The 22,780-nt window shown below is 40.5% G+C and overlaps 1 protein-coding gene across 9 annotated transcripts in view; it reads right to left on the reverse strand.

Moving 5' to 3' along the window:
* The window catches only part of ATP9B (ATPase phospholipid transporting 9B (putative)), a 293,323-nt gene that overhangs the window by 186,266 nt on the left and 84,277 nt on the right, over nucleotides 1-22,780 (reverse strand). For 8 of the 9 annotated variants that reach the window (XM_008013727.3, XM_008013730.3, XM_008013726.3 and 5 more), the window contains one exon: nucleotides 6,208-6,302. In XM_008013727.3, the coding sequence (XP_008011918.2) occupies nucleotides 6,208-6,302 (95 nt within the window). Of the gene's footprint in view, nucleotides 1-6,207; nucleotides 6,303-6,774; nucleotides 6,796-22,780 lie in introns of those variants that run through there. The other variant, XM_073006231.1, reaches the window with a different exon arrangement.

Genomic DNA, 22,780 nt, shown 5'->3' on the forward strand with positions numbered 1-22,780 from the left:
AATATTCTACTGGAAAAAACAGTAATATACAGCATTATCCAACCATGCAAGAATGTGGCTAGGGGAAGGTACTGTCAGAAAGGATTTATACCAAATGCTCACGAGAGCCACTGCAGACTGGCAGGGTTTTTTTTCCTATTTTGTGATTTATGTATTATTTTCAATGCACACATTACTATTAGAATCAGGACTCAAAGTTGACATCCACCACTTTTTTAAAGGGAAGCCCCCAGAGAGGGCAGGAACATCTAAAGATGGCAGAAGGGCCGGCATTCAGGCTCTCTGCAGGGCGGTCACAAGCCTCCCAGCAGGGAGATCCCCATCAACAAGCAATTTCTCAATAAACAAATACATGTTTGTTTGTTTGTTTTAGTTTAATCATAATTTGAAACGTCACATAGTTTGTTTCATCCACAAGGAACTTAATATTTTTCATTAAAAATTAATCAAGGGCTTCTACAAGCAATGTTGTGGTAAGTAATATGAGACTTGCCCTCCCATGAAAACAACTGGAAAATGGACAATATTTATAAAGTATCTATTTTCAGACACTAGATACAGTGCCCCAGGGAGAAGAGAAACAAAGCCATGTGCCCCACACAAGCCCAGGTAAAGAGACTGACCAGTTCACAGGGCAGAAGCCAGGCAGAGGGAGGCAGCTATTCTGAATTTAGGAGACTGAGACCAGAATTCAGGGAAACTGACAGCTAGCATTTGCAAAATACTCAAAAAGGGGCAAGGAAGAAAAAGAATTGCAGAAATATGCAGAGTGTTCTACCTAAGTGTTACTGAATGTGAGTACACACAGCATACAGGGTAAGAGTGCGTCTGGCCAAAGGAGAACCACAGAGTTCCAGCCCCAACCACCCGCAGAGACTACAGAGTTGGAGAGAGTTGAGTTTTGACTAGTCAGAGTTCAGAGGCACCTGTGAACCAGCAAGGATTTCAGCAGATATCAGAGGGATCCCAGCAGGAACATGCTGTACAAATAGGATTAATTAGCATTCCAATAAAGGAGCCTCTAGGCCTCTAACAAAGTCTAAGAACAAGCCTTGAAGACATCAAGTTGACCCACAAGTTGCTGAACTAATTTAATAAAGATCAAGATGCTTTAAAGATAGAAATGAAAATCTCAGACATTAAATATAACACTTATATACTCAGCATACAATAAAAAATTACCAGACATGGAAAGAAGCAGGAAAGTATGGGTCTATAACGAGGGCCAAAAAATTTAAATAGAAACATACCCAAAAGTGACAGAGATAAAGGAGTTAACACACATGGAATTCAGCATTATAAACCGTGGAAATGGTCCAATGAAGCTATATACACAGTAGGAAAGAACAGAAAAGGTATTTAAACAAAAATGAGAGAAACATATGGAACATCCAGAGATTACAACACTCGGAATAACAAAATTCATTGGGTGGGCTTAACAGAAGACTAGATACTAAAAAAGATAAATGTTAGTGAATTTAATGACAGAGTAACAGATACTATCGAAATTGAGTTACAGAAGGGAAAAAAAGGCTGAGAAAAAGAGTAAGAGAGCATCAGTGGCATGTGGGAATCTGAGTACTTAATATTCCCACGTCACTGAAGTTCTTACTCTTTTTTGATATGAGTAGTTAGACTAACTTACTTGATATTAGTAGTTAGACTAATACTGTTGGTCATGTCTCAGAGGGGTTTGGGCAGAAAGATAAGAAAAATAAAGGCTGAAAATCTTGAAACTAGATAAAAACCATGAAACTCCAGATACAAGAAGCCCAACAAACCCAAGTAAGACAAAACAAAACTCATCATACTTCAATTCCTGAAAGCCAGTCAGAACAGGAAAGGCTTTCAAAATACCCACAGAAAAAGGCACAGAGGATAAAGAAGTCAGGCTAAGAATGCCTGTACGCGTCTTTTCAGGACTATGGATGCCATAAGATGAAATAAAAGCTCCGAAAGGCAAAGATAAAAAAGAAAGACTGTCAAATGAAAACTTTAAGACATCCTTCAAAAGTGAAGGCAAAATAGGCCCCATATGATGGCTCACACCTGTAACCCCCGATTTTGGGAGGCCGAGGTGGGCGGATCATCTGAGGTCAGGAGTTCAAGACCAGCCTGGCCAATATGGTGAAACCCTCTCTCTACTTTAAAAAAAATACAAAATTTAGCCAGGCGTGGTGGTGGCACGTGCCTATAATCCCAGCTACTCAGGAGGCTGAGGCAGGAGAACTGCTTAAACCCGGGAGGCGGAGGCTGCAGCGAGTTGAGATTGCGCCACTGCACTTAAGCCTCTGTGACAGTCTCACTCTGTCTCAAAAAAAAAAAAAAAAAAGAAAGAAAGAAAGAAAGAAAAAGGCAAAATAAAGACAATTTTCAAACAAACAAAAATTAGCAGACTTCACTACAAGACACGTTGAAGGAAGTTCTTAGAGCTAAATGAAATTGGCAGTAAATGGAAACTTGGATCAACACAGAGGAAAGAGAAGTTCCAGAACAGGTAAACACATGGGTGAACAGAAAATACTGTTTTCATTTTTTACTACCTTTAAAATATGCTTGACAACTTTAAACAAAACAAAAACAGTAATGCACTGTGTGGCTAATAATATGCAGAAGACGACACAAATACAAAGGATAGGAAGGAAGTCATGGACATCTACTGTGCATGACTCTTACACTGTAAGTGACATGCAGAAAGACTGTGATAAGTTAAAAACACACTGGAAACATGATAATGACACAAAACAGAACTAACGCACATAGCTAATTAGCCAACAATGGTAACTAAATGGAAACATAACACACCACCAAAAGATGAAGAAAAGAAAGAAATGGGATAAATCGAACCTAAGGAGTCAAAGGACTGACTTCAGCCCAACCACATTAATGATTACAGTAAATGTACACAATAAAAATGCAGCAATTCTCAGAATAAAAAAAGCAGTACCTACTTTAATACATTAAGAAACACACTTTAAAATCAAAGAAAAAGATACATAAAACAAAAACTAATGGAAGATATACCATGTAAATGCTAATTTTGAAAAAGCTGGAATTACTATAACAGTAAAGAACAAAATAGATGTCTCAACAAAGAATATTACCAGGAATAATGAAAAAGGGCATATTCAAGAAAACATAGTAACTGTGAATGTGTATGAACCCAGTAACAGTGCTTCAATAGAGATAAGGAAACAAGTAACAGAGCCAAAAGGAGAACTCATTCAATCTACAGAAGGTATGGGATCTTAAAAGTTTTCTTCAGTAATTCAGAGAACAAATGGTAGAAAACAACTATAAAACTTTTTAAACAAGTTTCCATTAGCTTGACCTAATGAACATTTACAGAACATCCAGACAATAGCAGAACAAACATTATTTTTAAGCTCACATGGAATACTGACCCAGAGAGTTCATATGCTGGGCCATATCACAAGTTTCAATACATATGAAAGGACTGAAATAGAACAGAATATGTTCCGTGACCATAAGATAATTAAATAACAATAAATTACCAGACATTGAGAAAATCCCCAACTATTTAACAAATAACAATGTATTTCCAAATAATCAAGGGATGAAAAGAAGAAATCATGAAGGAATTAGAAAATATTTTTAACTAAATGAAAATGATTTTTTAACTAAATTATTAACTATTGTTAACTAAATCACAATTTGTGTGACATAGGTAAACAATGCTTGGAAACAGGTTTATAGCTCTGAAAGTTTATAAATAGAAAACAATAAGTTATAAAATCAAAGGTCTAACTTCCACCTTACAGAGGAAGAAACAAAAAAATTATATATAAACGATGTAGAATGAAGGAAATAAAGAGCAGAAATTAATAACACAGAAAATGAACAAACAATAAAGATAATCAATGAAACCAAAAACAAGTTCCTTAAAATGATCGATAAAACAGAGACAAACTACCAATATTGGGAGTGAAAGAAGGAATCCTAAAATGGCTAAACATTAATGGAATATTATGAACTTTATGCCATTAATGTTGTCAACTTACATGAAATGAACCAATTCTCTGAAAAACACAAACTTCCAATGAAGAGAAAACCTGATTAACTCTGTACCAAAGAAATTCAATTCACAATCAAGTGCTTTCCCAAAAAGTAATCTCTAGGATCACAGTTCCAAAAGCGAGTCTGTTCAACATTTAAAAAATAAGTAATACCAATTTTACGCCAACTATTTGAAAAATTACAAGAGACAAAGAGACTCCCAACTTATTATAAGGCCAGCTTACCCCTAGATATCAAACTAAAGACATTAAACAAAGGCAATACAGATCCATATCTTTCATGAACATCAGCACAAAACATCCTTAACAAAATGTCAGCATATCAAATACTGTGACATAATAAAAAGACATGCAGTATGACTACTAGGTGAGGTTTATGCCAGTAACACAAGACTGGTGTAACACATATGAAATCAGTCCACATACCATCATATTAATAGATAAAATCCGCATGATCATCCCTACAGATGCAGAAAAGCTTTGGAAAATTCTAACACCCATTCATGATAAAACCTCTCAGCAAACTAAGACTAGAAAGAACTTCCTCACCCTGACAGGGACTCCCTGAACAAGCTGCAGCTACCATTATCCACCAAGGCAGAATGCTTTTGCTCCGAGACTGTCAACAGGACACATCACCAAAGAGGACAAGCAGATGGCAAACAAGCACACGAAACAATGTTCAACACAACCGGCCATCACAGAAACGCAAACTGAAACCACAATAGGGTATCACTGCACACATCCGTCAGAAAGACTACAATAAAAACTGGTGACAACACTGAAGGCGGCAAGGACACAGAGAAACCAGGTCACTCATCCGGTGCTGGTGAGGACAGGCAATGGCACAGCCACTCTGGAAAACTGTTTGGCAGCTCCTTTGAAAGCCACACTGTGTGATCCAGGAACTGCCGCATGCACACACACCCCAGCCCCATCCTCAGATGAGGAGGTGCTGCTCCCTGACATATGACTTCACGATGTAATAGCTGCCTGGTTGACTCTACCCACCACCAAGCAGGTAAAAGATAGCTGTCAACAGCCCAGCCTCTCCAATCTGCTCATCTGTTGGTCCAGTAGAACCTACCTTCCTTCATTCACTAACCATGAAAAAATGTAAGTTGTAATAACTCTAAACATATAAATTATGCATAGTAACCTAGAGAATTTAAGTAAACAATCACAGAACACTGAAAATTAAAAACCCATGAGAACAAATCATCTGAGTAGCACCTCACTGCCTGGCTTTGACTGAGAAGCCTGACCCAGAGAAGCAGCTTGGACGATTTTCAAACAGAGCTCCTGACGTGAAGGCTAATGAAGCCCATGTGATGTACAGAGAGAAAATAGAAGAAAGAAAAACACTTTTATGTGCCTAAGTAGGTGAAAATTTAAAACAGGATATTCATTTGTGAGTATCTGGTTTCACTGATTTGAAAGATTCTACACACACGAGCACGTATGTACTTTTTAATTGGCAAACACCAATACAAAATCACAAAGGAGAGGAGCAAACAGCCAAATAAGAAATAAAAATTTCTGGCTGGGTGTGATGGCTCAAACCTGTAATCCCAGCACTTTGAAAGACCAAGGTGAGAGGACTGCTTGAGGCCAGGAGTTCAAGACCAGCCTGGGCAACATAGCAAGACCCCCATCTCTACAAAAAAAAAAACTAAGAACTGACTGGGCGTGGTGGTGTGCACCTGTACTCCCATCTACTCAGGAGGCTGTGGAGAGAGCATCACTTGAGCCCAGGAGTTTGTGGCTGCAGTGAGCTATGATCATGTTACTGTATTTCAGTCTGGGCAACACAGTGACAACCTGTCACATAAAAAATAAAATAAATTGAAAAAGAAAAAAGACATTAAGAGGAGGCAGCGGAAGAGGGGGAGGGGGGCAAGGAGAGGAAGGAGGGGGAGGAAGGTGAGCAGAAGGAGAAAGAAAACCAAAGTGTCAAGGAAAATTCACAATTACCTAAAACTGATTATGTGCTAAGACATCACAGAAATTATTTTGGCATAATTCTTCAATGAACCTTCATGAGGAATAAAGAAATTATAAAACAAATTCTCAATGCATTAAATAAATTAGCTGGTATAAACAGAAATATGCGTGAAACCTAGAAACTACCACTAAAGATAAAGGATGGAGTAGTCTTGATGCTGCTCACCCCCAGAGCCGGCAGCCGTTGCGTGCAGCTCACTGCCACCTTCAGCTTCCAGTCAGTTTCACCATCTAGTTGATCAGTTCGAATAAAACACGAACCTTGGAAGTAGAAAATAAAAATTTACCACTCTTGAATTGTGTTACAGAAGGTTTCTCCTGAGCTACAAGTGCCATCAAAGAGTAATTCCAGGGCACAGTAGGACAAATAAATAACAACCTAGATATTTCCAGGAACAAAAATCCTTAAAAACCTTTATTTTACACAATGTTCCTTGATTCACAAAACAAGTTTCGTGAAAAGATGTAGGCCATTACATTCTTTTAAATCACTCATTTCCTATTTGCTGCTCTTGCCTATTAGGTTTAACATTAATCAGTCTTCTATTTTAGAAAAACTGCATTGATCATTTCTACTTTCAATGTATGTTCTGATAATAACAAAATAACAAACACACAAAAATATCCAAGAGTGTATGGTATTATCTTGCTAATAAAATATCAGATTTACCATCATAAAAAATGTTCAATCATAAAAGCACAACTACAAAGCTAAGACCAAGGTAAATGTTACCATATGCCCACAGGCCTATCCAGTTTCAAACGTGCTAAGATATTCTATTAAGAAAATCCATTACTCTTTGGCCATGCTATCATCCCACTTCTCAAAGACTATTCTAACGATGCAATAGCAAAAGCACAAAATGACATACACACAAGACCGCTCCCTGCAGCATTATTTATAGTAACAGAAGACTGTTGTGAAACAAAGGGGAACAAACAGAGGACTAGCTGAATAAAACAGAGCTCATACGGCAATAGAGAGAGAGAAGAAAGTAAAGCAAACAAGATGACCTCAATACACTGACATGGAAAGATCTCTAGGATACAGACTGTGAAATGAAGAAAGCAAGGTGCTGGACATTATATATAGAAAAATACATTATAGTTAACAACAAGGGAGGGAGGAGAGAGAATCTGTGTATGTCCATACATATCTCTATGCATGTATAACTGTATACATGCATGTTCATCTGTGTGTGGATATTATCTATGTGTGTATCTGTGTGTGTGCATGTATATGTGAGTGTGCATGCATGGCTAACGTGTGTGTGCAAGCATATGTGTGTGCACACATGCATGTGTATATATGTATTTGTGTGTGCTTGCGTGTATGTTTGTGTACATGGGTATCTGTGTATAATATGCAAGTATAACTGTGAACAAGCCCCTGAGGATCTGTGTGTTTCTGTGTGTGTGCATATTGGTGTGTGAACATATCTGTGCACACACGTGTACCTATGTACACATGCAAGCATATCTGTGTGAGGGATGTGAGGGCATGCAAATCTGTGTTTCGATGTGTGCTCCTCTATCTGTGAGTGTATTTGTATGCATGCAAATGCTTCTGTGTGTGTGCACATATATCTGTGTGTGCATGTATGTGTATATAATACCTATAGAGGGAGGAAGGGAACAGGAATAGATGCTAAGACTTCTGAATATATCTTATACTGTTCACTTTAAAATCAGATACATTTTATATAATTAAAAAGCCAAATTACAGCAAACTTTTAAAAATCTCTTAAAACATAAAAAGCAGCGTATAAAACATAATTCACAGTTTAATCACAGTGAGAATTCATCCAGGTGTCTTCTGAGGTTTCAGAATTTTTTTTTTTTTTTTTTTTTTTTTGGGACAGAGTCTAGCTCTGTCGCCAGGCTGGAGTGCAGTGGCGCAATCTCGGCTCACTGCAACCTCCACTTGCTGGGTTCAAGCGATTCTCCTGCCTCAGCCTTCCGAGTAGCTGGGACTACAGGTGCGTGCCACTACGGCCAGCTAATTTTTTGTATTTTTAGTAGAGACGGGTTTTCACCATGTTGGCCAGGATGGTCTCGATCTCTTGACCTCGTGATCCACCTGCCACAGCCTCCCAAAGTGCTGGGATTACAGGCGTGAGTCACCACGCCTGGCCTGGTGGAGAACGTTATACTGGAAAGACCGGTTGATAGCACCTGTATCTATTCATCACTAAAAGACAGACATGCAGACATCTGCCTACAGTTACAAACAGGACTACACAGAAGCACTGCTGTAGTATTCTTTCACCAAAAAAATGAAAAGCTAAAAGAAAACTGAAAATGAGTATGGTCAACCCTTTAGATCCACCTACCAGTTAACAAAAATACAAGAAATAAAGAAATATATTAATTAATAATATAGTTGTTTTGTGTATGCACTCACACAAATCTAGAATATCAGATATTCTCTATGTCCAATAACCCTGTTTTTTCAACAAATAAAAAAACAAAGAAAGACAAGGAATTGTTGTAGATGAAAACAGATTTGAGAGATACCTGTAACAAGTGCAAGAGAAGGGCCCTCGCATCCTGACTAGAACAGATCAACTGTAAGAAGAGGTGTGTGAGACAATCAGAAACCGGGAGACTCACAAAGTGTTAATCTAAGAAATCCTTGTTCAATAGTTTATGGTATGATAATGGAATTGTGGTTGTAATTTGTAAATGCTGAATTTATTAATGCAATCAAATTATACATAGGATTTTATCCAAATGAGACATACGGATGAAACAAGACTGGTTATTTAAAGAGAAGTTTTCCAGGGGACAATGGTGATGCAGCAGTCCATTATACTATGGCTTCATGCAGTGAAAATTCCTATAATAAAGTTTAAGATCCAATTTAAAAAATAGAAAATGAATAAAACCTTTAAGGGCATTTTATTTCCAGAAGGATAGAGCAGATGTACTCTTTCCTATTCTTCCTAAATAAAGCAAAAAAATGCTGAACATTAAATTTTTTAAAATGATGATGATTCTAGAAAAGGAGGAAAAGTGCAGTCCAGCTCAAGTCCTCGGGTACCAAGGAAGGACAGTGGTGATCTCCTGTTTTCATCCTGCCCTTTTTATCTCAGACTAGCAACTGAAGAACCTGGCCACCCACAAATGCTAACAGGTCTCTACTTCATGACTATCATAGTCCCATGAAGATTTTCTTTAAAGATACAGGCAAGATTCTTCTAAAATGTGTATAGAAAGGCAAAATTGTTTAAAAGAGCTAAAAGTTGTTTAGAAGAGCTAAAAAAAAGTGGGGGGGGGGGGTGGGAGGAAGAAAAACTGGGAGAAATCAGCCCACCAGATTATAAGACTTACCAGATAGCTGCAGTAACCAAGATTGTTTGATACTGGAGAAGGAACAGAAACCCAGATCAATGGAACAAAATAAAGAAGCCAGAGAGAGTCTCCCCAACATACAAGTATGGCAACTAATTTTGATGCATTCACAAAAGTACTTTATGGAGAAGAGAATCTTCACTATAAATGATGCTAGAGCATTTGGATATACATAGCCCAACAACCCCAAAGCCTTGACCTAAACCTTACATCGTATACAGTAATTAACTCAAAATAGATCACAGATCTCAACGTAAAACTTTTCGGACAAAAAAAAAAAAACCACCACAAGAAGAAATCCCCAGGGCATATGGCTAGAAGATGAGTTCCTAAACAGGACATCAAACGCATAACTCATTAAAAAAAAAATCAATTGGACTTTGATAAAATTAAATACTTTGAATATGTAAAGATCTTTGCAGAAGATGAAAAGACAAACTACAAACTAGTAGAAAATATTTGTAAGCTGCGTATCTGACCAAAGGACGCCTATGTAGAATACATAAAGAACTCTCAACATCAATAATTTTTAAAAAAATCCAATTAGAAAATGGGCCAAAGACATGAAGAGACACTTTCCTAGAGTCCTGAGGATGGCAAACATGCAGCAAGAACGTGCTCAATGTCACAGCCACAACGAAGCGGCACGTGCAAACCACAAGGAAGCACCGCTACACATACCACCAAACATCGGCCAGACGTGGCAAAACTAGATGTCCCAGGCATTGCTGGTGGGAATGTAAAACAAAAACGTAACCCTGGAAAAGGGTTAGTCAGTCTTAAAATAAGCATATAATTACCATAAAAACCCGCAACCCCACTCCTGGACATCGATCTGGAGAAATAAAAACTTACGTCTACAAAAAAGCTGTACATAATTGTTCAAAGCAGTTTTATTTATAACAAAAACCTGTAAACAACAAAAAACTCCAACCAACAATGATGAATGGTTTAAAACATGCTGTGGTACATCCATCCATGAAATCCTAGTTAGCAGCAAAAAAGGAACAAACTGTTGACTTATATAACAACTTGGATGGATCTCAAGGGTGTTGTGCTACATAGAAAAAGAGTCTCCAAGCCAGGTGCAGTGGCTCATGCCTGTAATCACAGCACTTTGGGAAGCCAAGGCAGATCACGAGGTCAGGAGCTCGAGACCAGCCTGAACCAGCCTGATGAAACCCCGTCTCTACTAAAAATATAAAAATTAGCCGGGTGTGGGGGCATGCACCTGTAATCCCAGCTACTCAGGAGGCTGAGGCAGGAGAATCGCTTGAACCCAGGAGGTGGAAGTTGCAGTAAGCTGAGATCGCGCCATAGCCCTCCAGCCTGGGTGACAGAGTGAGACTCTGTCTCAAAAAAAAAAAAGAGTCTCTGAAGGTCATGAATGGTTTATTTCATTTATATAACATTCCAGAAATGACAAATGTATAGAAATGGAGAACAAATTCATGGTTACCCAGGGTGAAGGTTGCTGGAAGCAGAGGGATGGCTGAGCCCACAGGGCTAGTGTGAGGGAGATCCTCAGGGTGGTGCAACAGTTCTGCACCTTGACTGCATTGGTGGTGACAGGAACCCACACCCAAGATGAAATAACACAGCCTTACGTGCACACACTGTACCAGTGTCAACATCCTGGTCTGATATTCTACTACAGGTAAGTTGTCAATCACTGGAGGAATCTGGGTGAAGGGGACACACAGGGTCTCCCTGTACTATCTCTGCAACTTCCCAGGAGTCATTAATTATTTCAATGTAAAACATATTTTTTAAAAAGGTGTTGTTCACTCTAGGAGTAAGTTTTAAATGGCAAATTAAAGCTCTCAATTTAGGTTGCTAATACAACTACAATCTATCTTTCCTATTAATATGTATCTATATAACTCAATTATACTGGTATAAAAATATTCACATTTGACAAGTGGATTGCTTCATAACACCCTTTCTCAAACATGAACAGTCTTAAATTTTGGAAATGAACAAAATTTCAACAGTGCTAATATACTACAATGGTACTGAAGCAACAATCAGATTTAAATAATATGCAGATTTTTTAAAATAGATTTTTAATAAAAAAGCTCTATCAAGTTTCAAATATTTCAAATATACTTTCAAATCTTGAATTTTGATTCTGTTTTTAAGTAGCAAAGTTACCTAACATTATAGGGAGAAGGTTGCATCAGTTAGACTAAACGAAATATGCTTATTGGCAAAGAATCTTTCATGTACAATTTGAGAAAATCTAGAAAGATTCTGAAGCATACCATGTATAGCTGCACAGCACAGCCAAGGCAAAAACAAGAAACCAGGGAAGAAAATGGTTTTTCCTCCAAGTTTTGAAAGCCAAGATTCAGGCAATAAGTACTATGTGTTCTAGTGACTACAACTTAATAGACTGAATAAATTTGGGGTCACAATCAGGTAAGGTCTAGTTTTCAGAACTCAGTATTATACTGGCTAATGCTTGTAATCAAGCAGCTCAGCAGACCAACTAATCTGACATGCAGGAGAGAGACCTCTGACACTACACTGGACCAGAAGGGGGTCTTCACACACCAGCCTCTCCAGCAACTGATGGAAATGTTTAAACTCAGAAACAACAATTCCAACACAATCTAAAATTTGATTCCAGAAACCTAAAAAATATGTTAAGATGCTTTCCCAAACAAATTCTACAGAATGGCATAAAAATCATATTATAAAGCCAGAGATTAAAAATCTGTTTTAAAAACACATTTAGATTAAATAAATATCAACCTAAAAGTATGACTCAAACATCTGGTGTTTGCAATAAAGAGATAAATAAAGCAAGTAACTGGACTTAACCTCGAAGTATTGCACTACAGGAAGCACACTGTAACTATTTCAACACCTACAGAGGAGAAGACTCATCTCAGTTGTTCTTGGCTCCCACTGCCATTCTAGGAGAATATCAGTGTTTGCTCCCATTCATCAATTTCATTCAGAATCACACAAGGAATCGATGCCACCCAGGCCCAGGGTGGCTCTGGGGAGTTTCTGACATGAGCTCGTGCTCATCCGACAGAGCCAGTGCATGAAAGTTACTGGCCGGCTGCAGCTCCTCCCTACCTTGGCAGCCAAGGTCAGCCATAACAGAGCTCCTGGCCTTTCCCTCTGTCCAGAGCAAGAGAGTCTGAGCTCAGTCAGCTTGCAAGTGATTACCAGAGCAAAACGGAAGCATTAAATAAAAGGTTCTTACACAGTAACAGTAATGACAGTATGACTTTAAGTACTGGGGAGTCGTAAGGCAATTTTGTAACTTTGCTGGAAGTCGTAAGATAACTTTGTAATTTACTGTTAGAAGGAAAAAATAGGTGAACGGCTTTCAAAGTTCCTCACTGCTTAGAAGTCGCAGCCATGTAGCAAATAGCCTAAAACTGCTGATTGTGGTCATTTCTAAGTCATTCAGCATTCAGGAAACATTTTTCTCACAGAAATGACTAAGCTTTTATGTATCTAATAAAATCTGATGAAGATCACCTAATGCATAAAGCAGCTGAAATACTATGATATAGTGGTCAAAATAATTCAAAATGGCTAAACTAATACTATTAAGTACTCATAATTAAAACAGCAAATATATAACTAAATAATGGTTAAGAAAAGGTATGTTAAGGAAAGGTTTACTTTTATCTTGAAGAAAGTAAACGAAGACTCAATGAAGATTTTACAGGAAATGTCCAGAAACACTCCGTGGGAACGCCGAGTCCAGAAACTCTGGGTGAAGACTCGTGGCTTTCACACAGTCCAGCACAGGTGACACACAGCATGCTCTCACATATTTCACCAGTATTTACTGAACACCGACTATACTGAAAGCATTGCTCTGGCTACCAAGTTTTCTACTGACCTTAACAGTGTTAGGTGACAGTCTAACAAGTAAAGACAGGCAAACAAATGCGAAAGAGAAAATAAGAGGTTCTAGAAGGACCTATTAATAATATGGGGTTGATCATACAAATAGCCCAGCCTCAGAAATCACCAAGACAACTCACTGTTCACCATTTGGAAGACAGGGAAAGTCCCATTCCAGAGACAGGTGGAAGCCCCTGAGGGACCCGTCGTGGGAAAACGCCTCCACCGCACAGGAAGTCAACAGCCTATATCAGGTCTTCTCAAAGTCTCAACGTGGCAGGACGCTGCCTCCGCAAATATGTTGCCTCTGCAAGCATGATGCTCTTTTCTGTCAGGAACCTCAAAGGCCAAAGGTCAAGATCAGAGAGAACAGCGGGGCGGAGAGGAGGAGAGAGAAGGACAGGGAAAATGTGGCAAGGAGAAGAATGAGGCATGGGAGAGATTTAATTCAAGCACACACACTGGGGGCTTGGCTCATTTAGAAAATACCTCCCAAAGACTGTCAGGGGAGAAATAGACATAGCACTCCAAATTAAGGAAGGAGTCATGGAATTTATTCCATACTGTACTCCAAACTTGCCCACAGCTACCCCTTCTTCGAAAAATGTATGGAGTTATACATGTCTACTGGAAAGTCACTTCTTTCTCCCCCAAAAAGGGGAAGGTTACTAAAATTCACTAAGCATCTACTTATGAGACGCCAGGCATGGCCTATATACAATATCTGATGTCCTGTGAGACAGAAGGAAAAACTGTCCCTATTTTAGGCTCAGAGGTAAAGTACCCCAAGGTCTCCCAAGTGAGTGAAGAGTGCCATGATTAGGTTCATCTAACTCCAAACCCGTTATACAAGAACACATAGCTCAGTCCCCCACCTCAGCACTTCAACCAAGAGTTGACTTACTGAACAGCTGCAACTACAATATACAAATGTCAAAACAAAAACAAAAAAACAAAAAATAAAACCGCACTTGGGTTGTTTGTTGTTTCAGTCATTTGTTTATTTTTATATTCACTGGGCTGAACTACTACTAGGAAATCCACCCCCTGCAGGATGCAGCCATGGACTCCCTGCTCAGACTGCAGTCGCCAGGCTGAACTACCATGGCGAAGTCTCCTTCTATTTTTCTTGGCTTTCCGGAGGTTGCTCCTGGCTCCACGTAAACCACTTTCTGATCAATGTGATGGCAGCAGTGGCCCCTCTGGAGTGGCAGCTGCGAAGACGCCAGCTGCAGTGAGGGAGGCGTGCCCAGGGCTGTACGCTCCACGGAGCTGGCAGGATCTCCGTCGCCTTCCGAGTTGGCAGGTATGCATGTGCTCGGGGCAGTGCTGACATGCCCGGCACTCTGCTGGCTCGGCCCCCTCCAGACTTTGGTCACCAACAAGCGCGGGAGAGTGGCTCCGGGCAGGCCTGCAGGCACCCCTTGGGACAAACAGCCTGGGAGCCATACATGGCATGTTGATGGTGGGAGTCAGACAAGTTCCTGGGCAAAAACGGGCAGGTCCCCTGTGAAACCCCACCTTCAAGCCAGGAACAATCTGAAGCCTGGGGGCCGGGCTGCCAGTTCCCAGTGAAGTCCACTGCCGGGAGTGCGGACTTCATTGATGACCATACAGCCAATCAGATAGTGCTGTTCCCAGGCCCGCCCATGGCTGTCCATGGACCAATCAGCACGCATCTCCTCCTTTCTGAGTCCATAAAAAAAGGCCAGTTTCAGCCAGACTCACTCAGAAATTGGGACTACCAGGTGTGGGAAGGAGCTAGCCACTCCAGGTCCCCTCTACGCTGAGGGCTGCACACTCCAGGAGCCAACCTGCCTGCGGAGAGAAACTACCCACTCCAGGTCCCCTTTCCACTGGGGGATGCACACTCAACGGGACGACCTGTCTGCTGATAGGAGCTACCTACTCCGGGTCTCCTCTCCACTAAGAGCTGCAATCATCGGGACGACCTGCCTGTGGAGAGGAGCTACTCACTTAAGGTCTCCTGAGAGCTGCACTGTGGCTCAATAAAGCACCTATTTGCTTTGCTTACCCTCCTGTTGTCCATATACCTTGTTCTTCCTGGATGTGGAAAAAGAACTTAGGACCAGCTGAATGGTGGGAATGAAAGGGCTGAAACACGCCCTGCCACTCGCCATACTGCAAGCAATGAGAAGGACAGAAGAGCTGTGGCCCTTCAGAGAGCCCAGACCTAACCGCTCACTGAGCCAGGGCTGTGACATCCTCTTTGGGGCTCTGTGGTTCTTAGTGTCTCCAAGCCCCCTGGGGCCACGTTTCCTGGTGCCCGCAGCGGAAGTCGCTTACAGAGCGCCTGGTTCAGCCACAGCCTCACACACAGCCAGCACCTGGAGCTGCCTGCCCTGCCACAGTCAGCATGCCTGGCTGTGAGCAGTGGCCAGACCCCATGCTCGCTCACACACCTCTTGCCGCTCTGTTCCTGGCTCGCCCTCAGCAGGCGTGCGATCCGGGCCAGCAGCACAAGCTGAACGGTCTGCTGGGCCAAGTAGGCAGAATGAGCCCAGCGGGCCTGAGCAAAACTCAGACAAAGGCGCCACAGGCCATAGAGGTTTCTGGCTGGAAAAGTGACACCCCAGAGATCCTGTGACAAGAGGTGGTGCTCAGGCTGGCTTAGCTAGTTGGACTTCCACGCTTCATCACTGGCTGTATGTGGCTTGGAGACCTCTCACAATTCAGGGAGTTCATGACTTTGCCTGTGTTCAGTCAGGGATAGGTGGATGGGTGGCTTGAAGGTGTTCTCCATTGACTCCTGAGACCATCACCTTGGGTGCGCAAACCATCTTCCAGACTGACAGGGATGCCTGTGATGTCATGTGTAAGCTCAGCATTGTAGGACTCACCTTGGGGACAGAGGACCATGTATCATTTGCCAACTCAGAGGTTGTGGGTAAGCCCCTTGGGTCGGTGAGCTCTCGCATCATGGAGGGCTGTTCATCACCCAGGGTGTCCTTCCACATTTGCCCCGAGTCCCACTGCAGCTGCTTCTGAGCGCGCCTAGCACATGCACACAGCCTCCCGGCCCCAGGATAGGTTGGATCCAGTACTCTCCAAGAAGCTGGGTTGCTGTTTCTGCCCTCTGAAATGGTGACCACCAAGCTCTCCAGTGTTCTCAACGACATCCTCAGAAATGAACTCTGCCAGGCTATTTTTCAAACAAAGTCTGTAGGTAAAGCTGCAGACATCTCAGTCCTTAGGACCTATCTCTCACCCTGAGCACTCAGAGTCCTTAGGACCTGTCTCTCACTCTGGAGCACAGCATTGGAATTGGGGACAGGACAGCAGCCAGCTCTACCAGGACTGACACTCAGGTCATCACGTGGGCACCGGGGATGGGGTTGTGGTGTAGCCCCTCCAGCACTGTCAGCTCTGCCTTACAAGCTGCTGGGGCTGGGACTCACTGGAATAGAATGCTCAGGAGCCCAGGTAGAGTCTAGAATCTAGTCCATTTTAGGTTACTTTATGTTAGTGCCCTAGGCCAAGCCTGTCAGGAATTGGGCTTCTGCCAAATGAGTCTGGGGAAAATAAGAGCCATGGCCAGGCCTTCCTGCGTGGGGCTGTAGCCGTAGCCTAGGAAATGCAGAAGACAGAGCCCCTGACTTTTTGGCTGCACAGGCTTAAAGTAGAGCTTCCTGCACACAGAGCTGGGGTAGAGACGAAGATAACAGGCCATGGCTCAATTTCTGCAGACTCAATCTGTTCTCACTGAGAAGAAGGTCTCTGAAAAATATTAAAACAAGTATTCCTAAAGGTAAATAACTGAACAATTATGGTTAATTTTAGGGATTCTCTTCAATGGATGAAAAGCCCTCCATAGTTTTTCAACTAGGGACAATTTACATTTGGCAACTTATAGAGACACTGTTGGTTTTCACAACTGGAAAGTTAGGGGAATGCTACTGGCTTCTGGTAGAATGAGAACAAGAATATTCTCAACACTCAACAGTGCAGAAGACAGACCCGCCCACCACAGCAAAGACATATTGGACCCAAAGCACCAATAGTGCTAGATAGAGCTGAGAATGCCTGCTCTGGAGGCTTCCATCCCAAAGCTGGCGTAACTGAGAAGGCAGAGTCAGACAGTCAGAAGCTGATCACCAGCCCTGTAACTGACTACTCAGTGCCCCTGAATTTCAAGTAACTTGACTTGTTAGACCTCAGTTTTTTTTTTTTTTTTTAATCTGTATAAGACTTATCCTGAAGTTGTGTTGTAAAATTTCATGGAAAATACGTGAAAGCCTGTCATGAGTGTCATATACTGGGAACTCGTATCATGGTAGCTACTTGTTTCTCAAATTTGGAGAAATCATTTGATTATGTAAGAACAGATCTTCACATAGCTTAGTCCAGCATACCCTTTCCACAGAACATTCTACAACTGAAATGTCCATGCAAATCCACATCCATAACACCCTCCTTCCCCACCCCGAACCTCCTAGAAGCATTTCCGCCTGCTACTGAGTATTCTTGAGGTCTCTTACTCTACACTAGTATTAAATATTTTTTCTCTCCTAGCTGATACATTTTCAACTAATTGTAGCTTCCAGCAACTCAGTGCCTAAAAGTGCCCTATCTATGTAATCACCCCACCAATTTTATTTTTAATCCTTTTAACTACCCTGTACTATGGGAATTATCATTGTTAAAATGGAATCTGAGAAATACAGAGACATTAACCCACTTGTCTGAGGCACAAAAAGATCAAGAGCCATGAAAAGATTCTCCAGTTATCGGCATTATCAATTAAAGTTACATCTGAGACAATGTCGTCTGATTACAGGGCACAGTGGCTCACACCTGTAACCCCAACACTTTAGGAGGCCAAGACACGAGAATGGCTTGGGCCCAGAAGTGCAAGACCAGCTCGGGCAACATGGCAAAACCCCATCTCTACAAAAAATAAAAAATTAGTGGGGCATGGTGCATGGTGGCGAGCACCTGTAGTCCCTGCTACTCGGGAAACTGAGGTGGAAGGATCACTTGAGCCCAGGAGTTCGAGACTGCAGTGAGCTATGATTAAGCCACAGCTCCAGCCTGGGTGACAGAGTGAGACTTTGTCTCTCTCTCTCTCTCTCTCCCCGTGTGTGTGTATAAAATAAAATATAAAAATATTAAAATGAGTACTCCTAAAGGTAAATAACTGAACAATTAAGGTTAATTTTAAAGATTTTAGAGACATATACTTATACATGTGTATACACACACACACACACACACACACACGGATATATTTAAATAAACCGTGTTATGGATCTGTCAGAAGAATTATTAAAAAATATATTGCACAAGCTCGCTGGTTTCAGCTAAAAAGCAGTACATCAAAGTTTGCAGCGCATATTACTTCAAAGTTACGGTATTTTTTCTAGATTGAATTTTCCCCTTTATGTATGTGTGAACATTCTGATATAAAATATAAAAGTAACACAAAATGGACTAGATTCTAGACTCTATCTGACACATCTGTGAGATGCCAGAGTGCCATTCGCTCTGCTCTAGATTTTCTATCACATAAAGAAAACACAAGTGAGAATCTCCGGAGTCTCATAAATTTCCCACATTCTGTGTTTCTAAAAGTGAAATAAATGTCTAAATTTCTGTAAACTTATTAAACACTGAAAAAATAGCTGCCTTTGTTTAAAGAAAAAAGACATGTCTCATATTAAATCATATGCTATTTTTTAAACTTAGAAGAAAAATGACATGTTATTACTTTTACTCAAGTTAAGTACAGTTAAAAATACTAACCTTGCAGTAACTGATGTGATTTAAAGAGAGAAAGAATGAACTCTAGCATATCAGAAGTATGGCCAGCTTGACTTGTTCCACAAGAACTGCATCTAATAATTTTTTAACAGAAAGCACTCGCTACAACTGACGCCAGTTAAGGCTCAGCAAAAAACATATTAAATTGGTCTGCTTATATCCTATTATAGACTGCTTGTGAATACTTGATTTTATTTTATACAATTGACAAGAGTCGACAGGAAAGGACAGGCTTAATGACAACTAAATTAAGATCAACTCATGTATGTGTCACACAGGAGGATGCATCAAGTGTGCTGAAGAAACTGACGGGACATCATCGGAGCACGAGTCTGTCATATCGCACAAGTCACCCTGTAATATTAGCAGACTTCCTACAACAGCTCACAAATCCAATAGCTCTGAAAGAGATGGGCCAACAAAAGAAAAATAGGCATTGACTTTGCATTTATAACACCAGATCGTCTGCCGTTAAACTTAATTTTTAAATCATTTATATGATTTAATGACTCGGCCTGAAATTTTCAAGCTGTAGCAAGATGAATAGCACTGCGGAGATCACATGGATGAGTACAGTGTCATTTAACCACCCCCGTCCCACGAACAAGTGACAGCTGAGGTACTATAATATGTCCCAAGCACTTAAAGTATAATGTCATCACTTAGGAGACAAGTGAAAAAGATATTGGCATTTATAAGAGATTGATGAAATTAGTTCTAAAGCATTAATTTCTCTTAATACCACTAAAAGAATTGTGTGCACTCTGGAGATATTTGATCTGAATTAAGAAAGTGATGAAGCAATTGATTAATTGGAATTTAAGCCATCAGTCACCAGATCCATCAACAGCTTCATTTACATTCTAAACAATCAGCTCACAGTCCAACAGATTACTCTGTGTTAATACACAGTCAATATGATGCCATAAGCAACCTGCCATGCTGTACTGACAAGCACCCAGCTGCCAGTGTTCAAGCTGGGATACGCTGCATATATTAACACTTAGGACTTCTATCATATCTAAGATTTAAAATGTTCTTATTATAATAAACAATGGATTATCAGATTTTTTTCAAACCAAAACTAAAAAGCAATAAAATAGTATTAAAAGTGTTAGCAGATACAAAACTTCAGTATATTTGTAGTCTACTGAAAACAAGTAGGCAATAAGAAAACTGTAATTACTTAAAAATCACACAAACAGAATTTCTAAAGCTAAGAATTCTTGAAAGCAATATTATAACACAAATTTTTTATTTTTATTTTTTTTATTTTTTATTTTATTTTATTTTATTTTATTTTTTATTTTATTTTTTTTTGAGACGGAGTCTCACTCTGTCACCCAGGCTGGAGTGCAGTGGCGCGATCTAGGCTCACTGCAAGCTCCGCCTCCTGGGTTCACGCCATTCTCCTGCCTCAGTCTCCCAAGTAGCTGGGACTACAGGCACCTGCCACTGCGTCCGGCTAATTTTTTGTATTTTTAGTAGAGGCGGGGTTTCACTGTGTTCGCCAGGATGGTCTCGATCTCCTGACCTCGTTATCCGCCTGTCTTGGCCTCCCAAAGTGTTGGAATTACAGGTGTGAGCCACCGTACCCGGCCCTGACTTCTTAATATCTGCATTTGAGTAACTACTATTTTAACAATTTTAATTTGACAGAAAAAATAAAACTGAGGATGAAAATAGAGGCATAGGTTAAAACAAACTACAGCAGGGTCTTAACTTGAACCCATCAATAATCTTCCAGGGATATGTAAACAAAAAAAAATCTAGTGTACGTGTGCACTGTATACATTTTTCTGAGGAAAGAGGTGATCATTCTTAAGATTCTCAAAGGGATCCACGATGTTCAAAATATTAAATATCACTCCACTACAAGGAGTGATTCTCCCTACAACGTGGAATGTAAGACAAAATTAGAGAGAAATGTTTTAAAACATCATCAATTTGAAAGTGTTATTTATCCAAGGTTAACACAACAGAGTATCTCATTTGAGTAATGTTCTAATACTCCATTTATGTTTTTCTGTCTTACTATGGCTTAAAAATGATGAAGTGAAAAGATTTTTAAGAGGCTGAGGAAGAATTTCCAAAATTGCTATTAGTGGTCGGGCTCAGTGGTTTATACCTATAATCCCAGCACTTTGGGAAGCCGAGGCAGGTGGATCGCTTGAGGTCAGGAGTACAAGACCAGCCTGGTCAATGTGGTAAAACCCCATCTCTACTAAAAATACAAAAATCAGCCAGGCATGGTGGCATGCCTGGAGTCCCAGCTACTCAGGAGGCTGAGGCAGGAGAATCGCTGGAACCCAGGAGGCGGAGGTTGCAGTGAGCCAAGATCGCACCACTGCACTCCAGCCTGGGTGACAAAGCAAGACCTCCTCCAAAAAGAGAAAAAATAAACAAAAACAAAAAAACAAAAAACAACAAAAAAAACCCATAAAATTGCTATTAGTCATATAATGTTAAGCAAGGTATTTACATTCTCCAGCCCTCAGATTCCTATTCTGAAAAGTGAACATTTCCAAACACCCTTTCAGCTTTAAAGTGCTTGACTTTGTTCATAATTTATCTTCTAACACAATCTACATAATCTTTTCCTCTTAATTACTCAAAACTGTTTTCATATTTGGAATAGTATCTTCCATATATTTCTATCATAATTGTTAAAAGGGCAATTAATACAATACCATCTCCCAAATCAAAGCATTTTGTTATTCATTACACTGGAAACACATTTGTAAAACAGGACAAATAAATAAATAAGTAGGTGAAGTAAGCAGGGATGGCAGTATAAAAACCTCTGAAAATATACTTCTGTATAACTGCAATGAGAAGACTAGTGAAAATTATCAAAAGCAACTGTTTCAGAACTCTGGAAAATAACTAGACTTGAAAGAATTCCAGGAGCATTTACTCAACAAAAACACTAAACCTAGCTAAGAGTGAGCTGTGTTAGTTAAAATCCCTGGTGCAATCACTAACAAAATAGTTTTTTAAGTACATTATAAAAGAAATGATGAGGAATTAAAACATCGCGTTAGAAAATATTTAAAACAAAAGAAGGCAGTAATGGAGCTACAAAGACACACAAAAATATCACAAGAGACACAGAAAACAAACAGCAAAACTGCAGATGTAAATTCTGCCTTATCAGTAATTACATTAAAAAGAAATGGATTAAAGGCTCCAGTCAACATGCAGAGACCGATGGAAACTTTTGAGTGTGCCACCTACAACCCATCAGGCTCTGGTGTATAATCAGATGATACAAAGCCATGAGTGAAGTTACAGTTTCCCAGGAAGAACATGTACATCACAAACGTAGATGTGCTTAGGACAGAATCCTGAGAAACACCATTTAAATTTCACAGAGAAAGGGGATGTAGGGTGAGGTCATGACGAAAAACATCTTATTCAAAAGGTTTGGCTGCAAAGCGAAGGACAGAGACAGGATGGTAGCTAGATAGCTGCGTCGTGTCACTGGGGGTTGGGGGTGGTCTTTGGTGACTGGGTAGAGACATTTTTCAATGCCTACAGGAAGAACGGAGATGTAGTTGAAAGCGGTGGAGCTGAGAGGAGGGTTGATGGCTGACAGTGAATGAACAGGTGGTAAAGGCAGGCAGGAGAAACACTGAGAAAGTTGGAATAAGCCACCTTCAAGAACGGGCCTAGTCAACAGGAACACTGTGGGGTACACAGTGAACTCTACTGATTCACAGAGCTCC

The sequence above is a fragment of the Chlorocebus sabaeus genome, chromosome 18 (genome assembly GCF_047675955.1).
Source record: "Chlorocebus sabaeus isolate Y175 chromosome 18, mChlSab1.0.hap1, whole genome shotgun sequence".
NCBI lineage: Eukaryota > Metazoa > Chordata > Mammalia > Primates > Cercopithecidae > Chlorocebus > Chlorocebus sabaeus.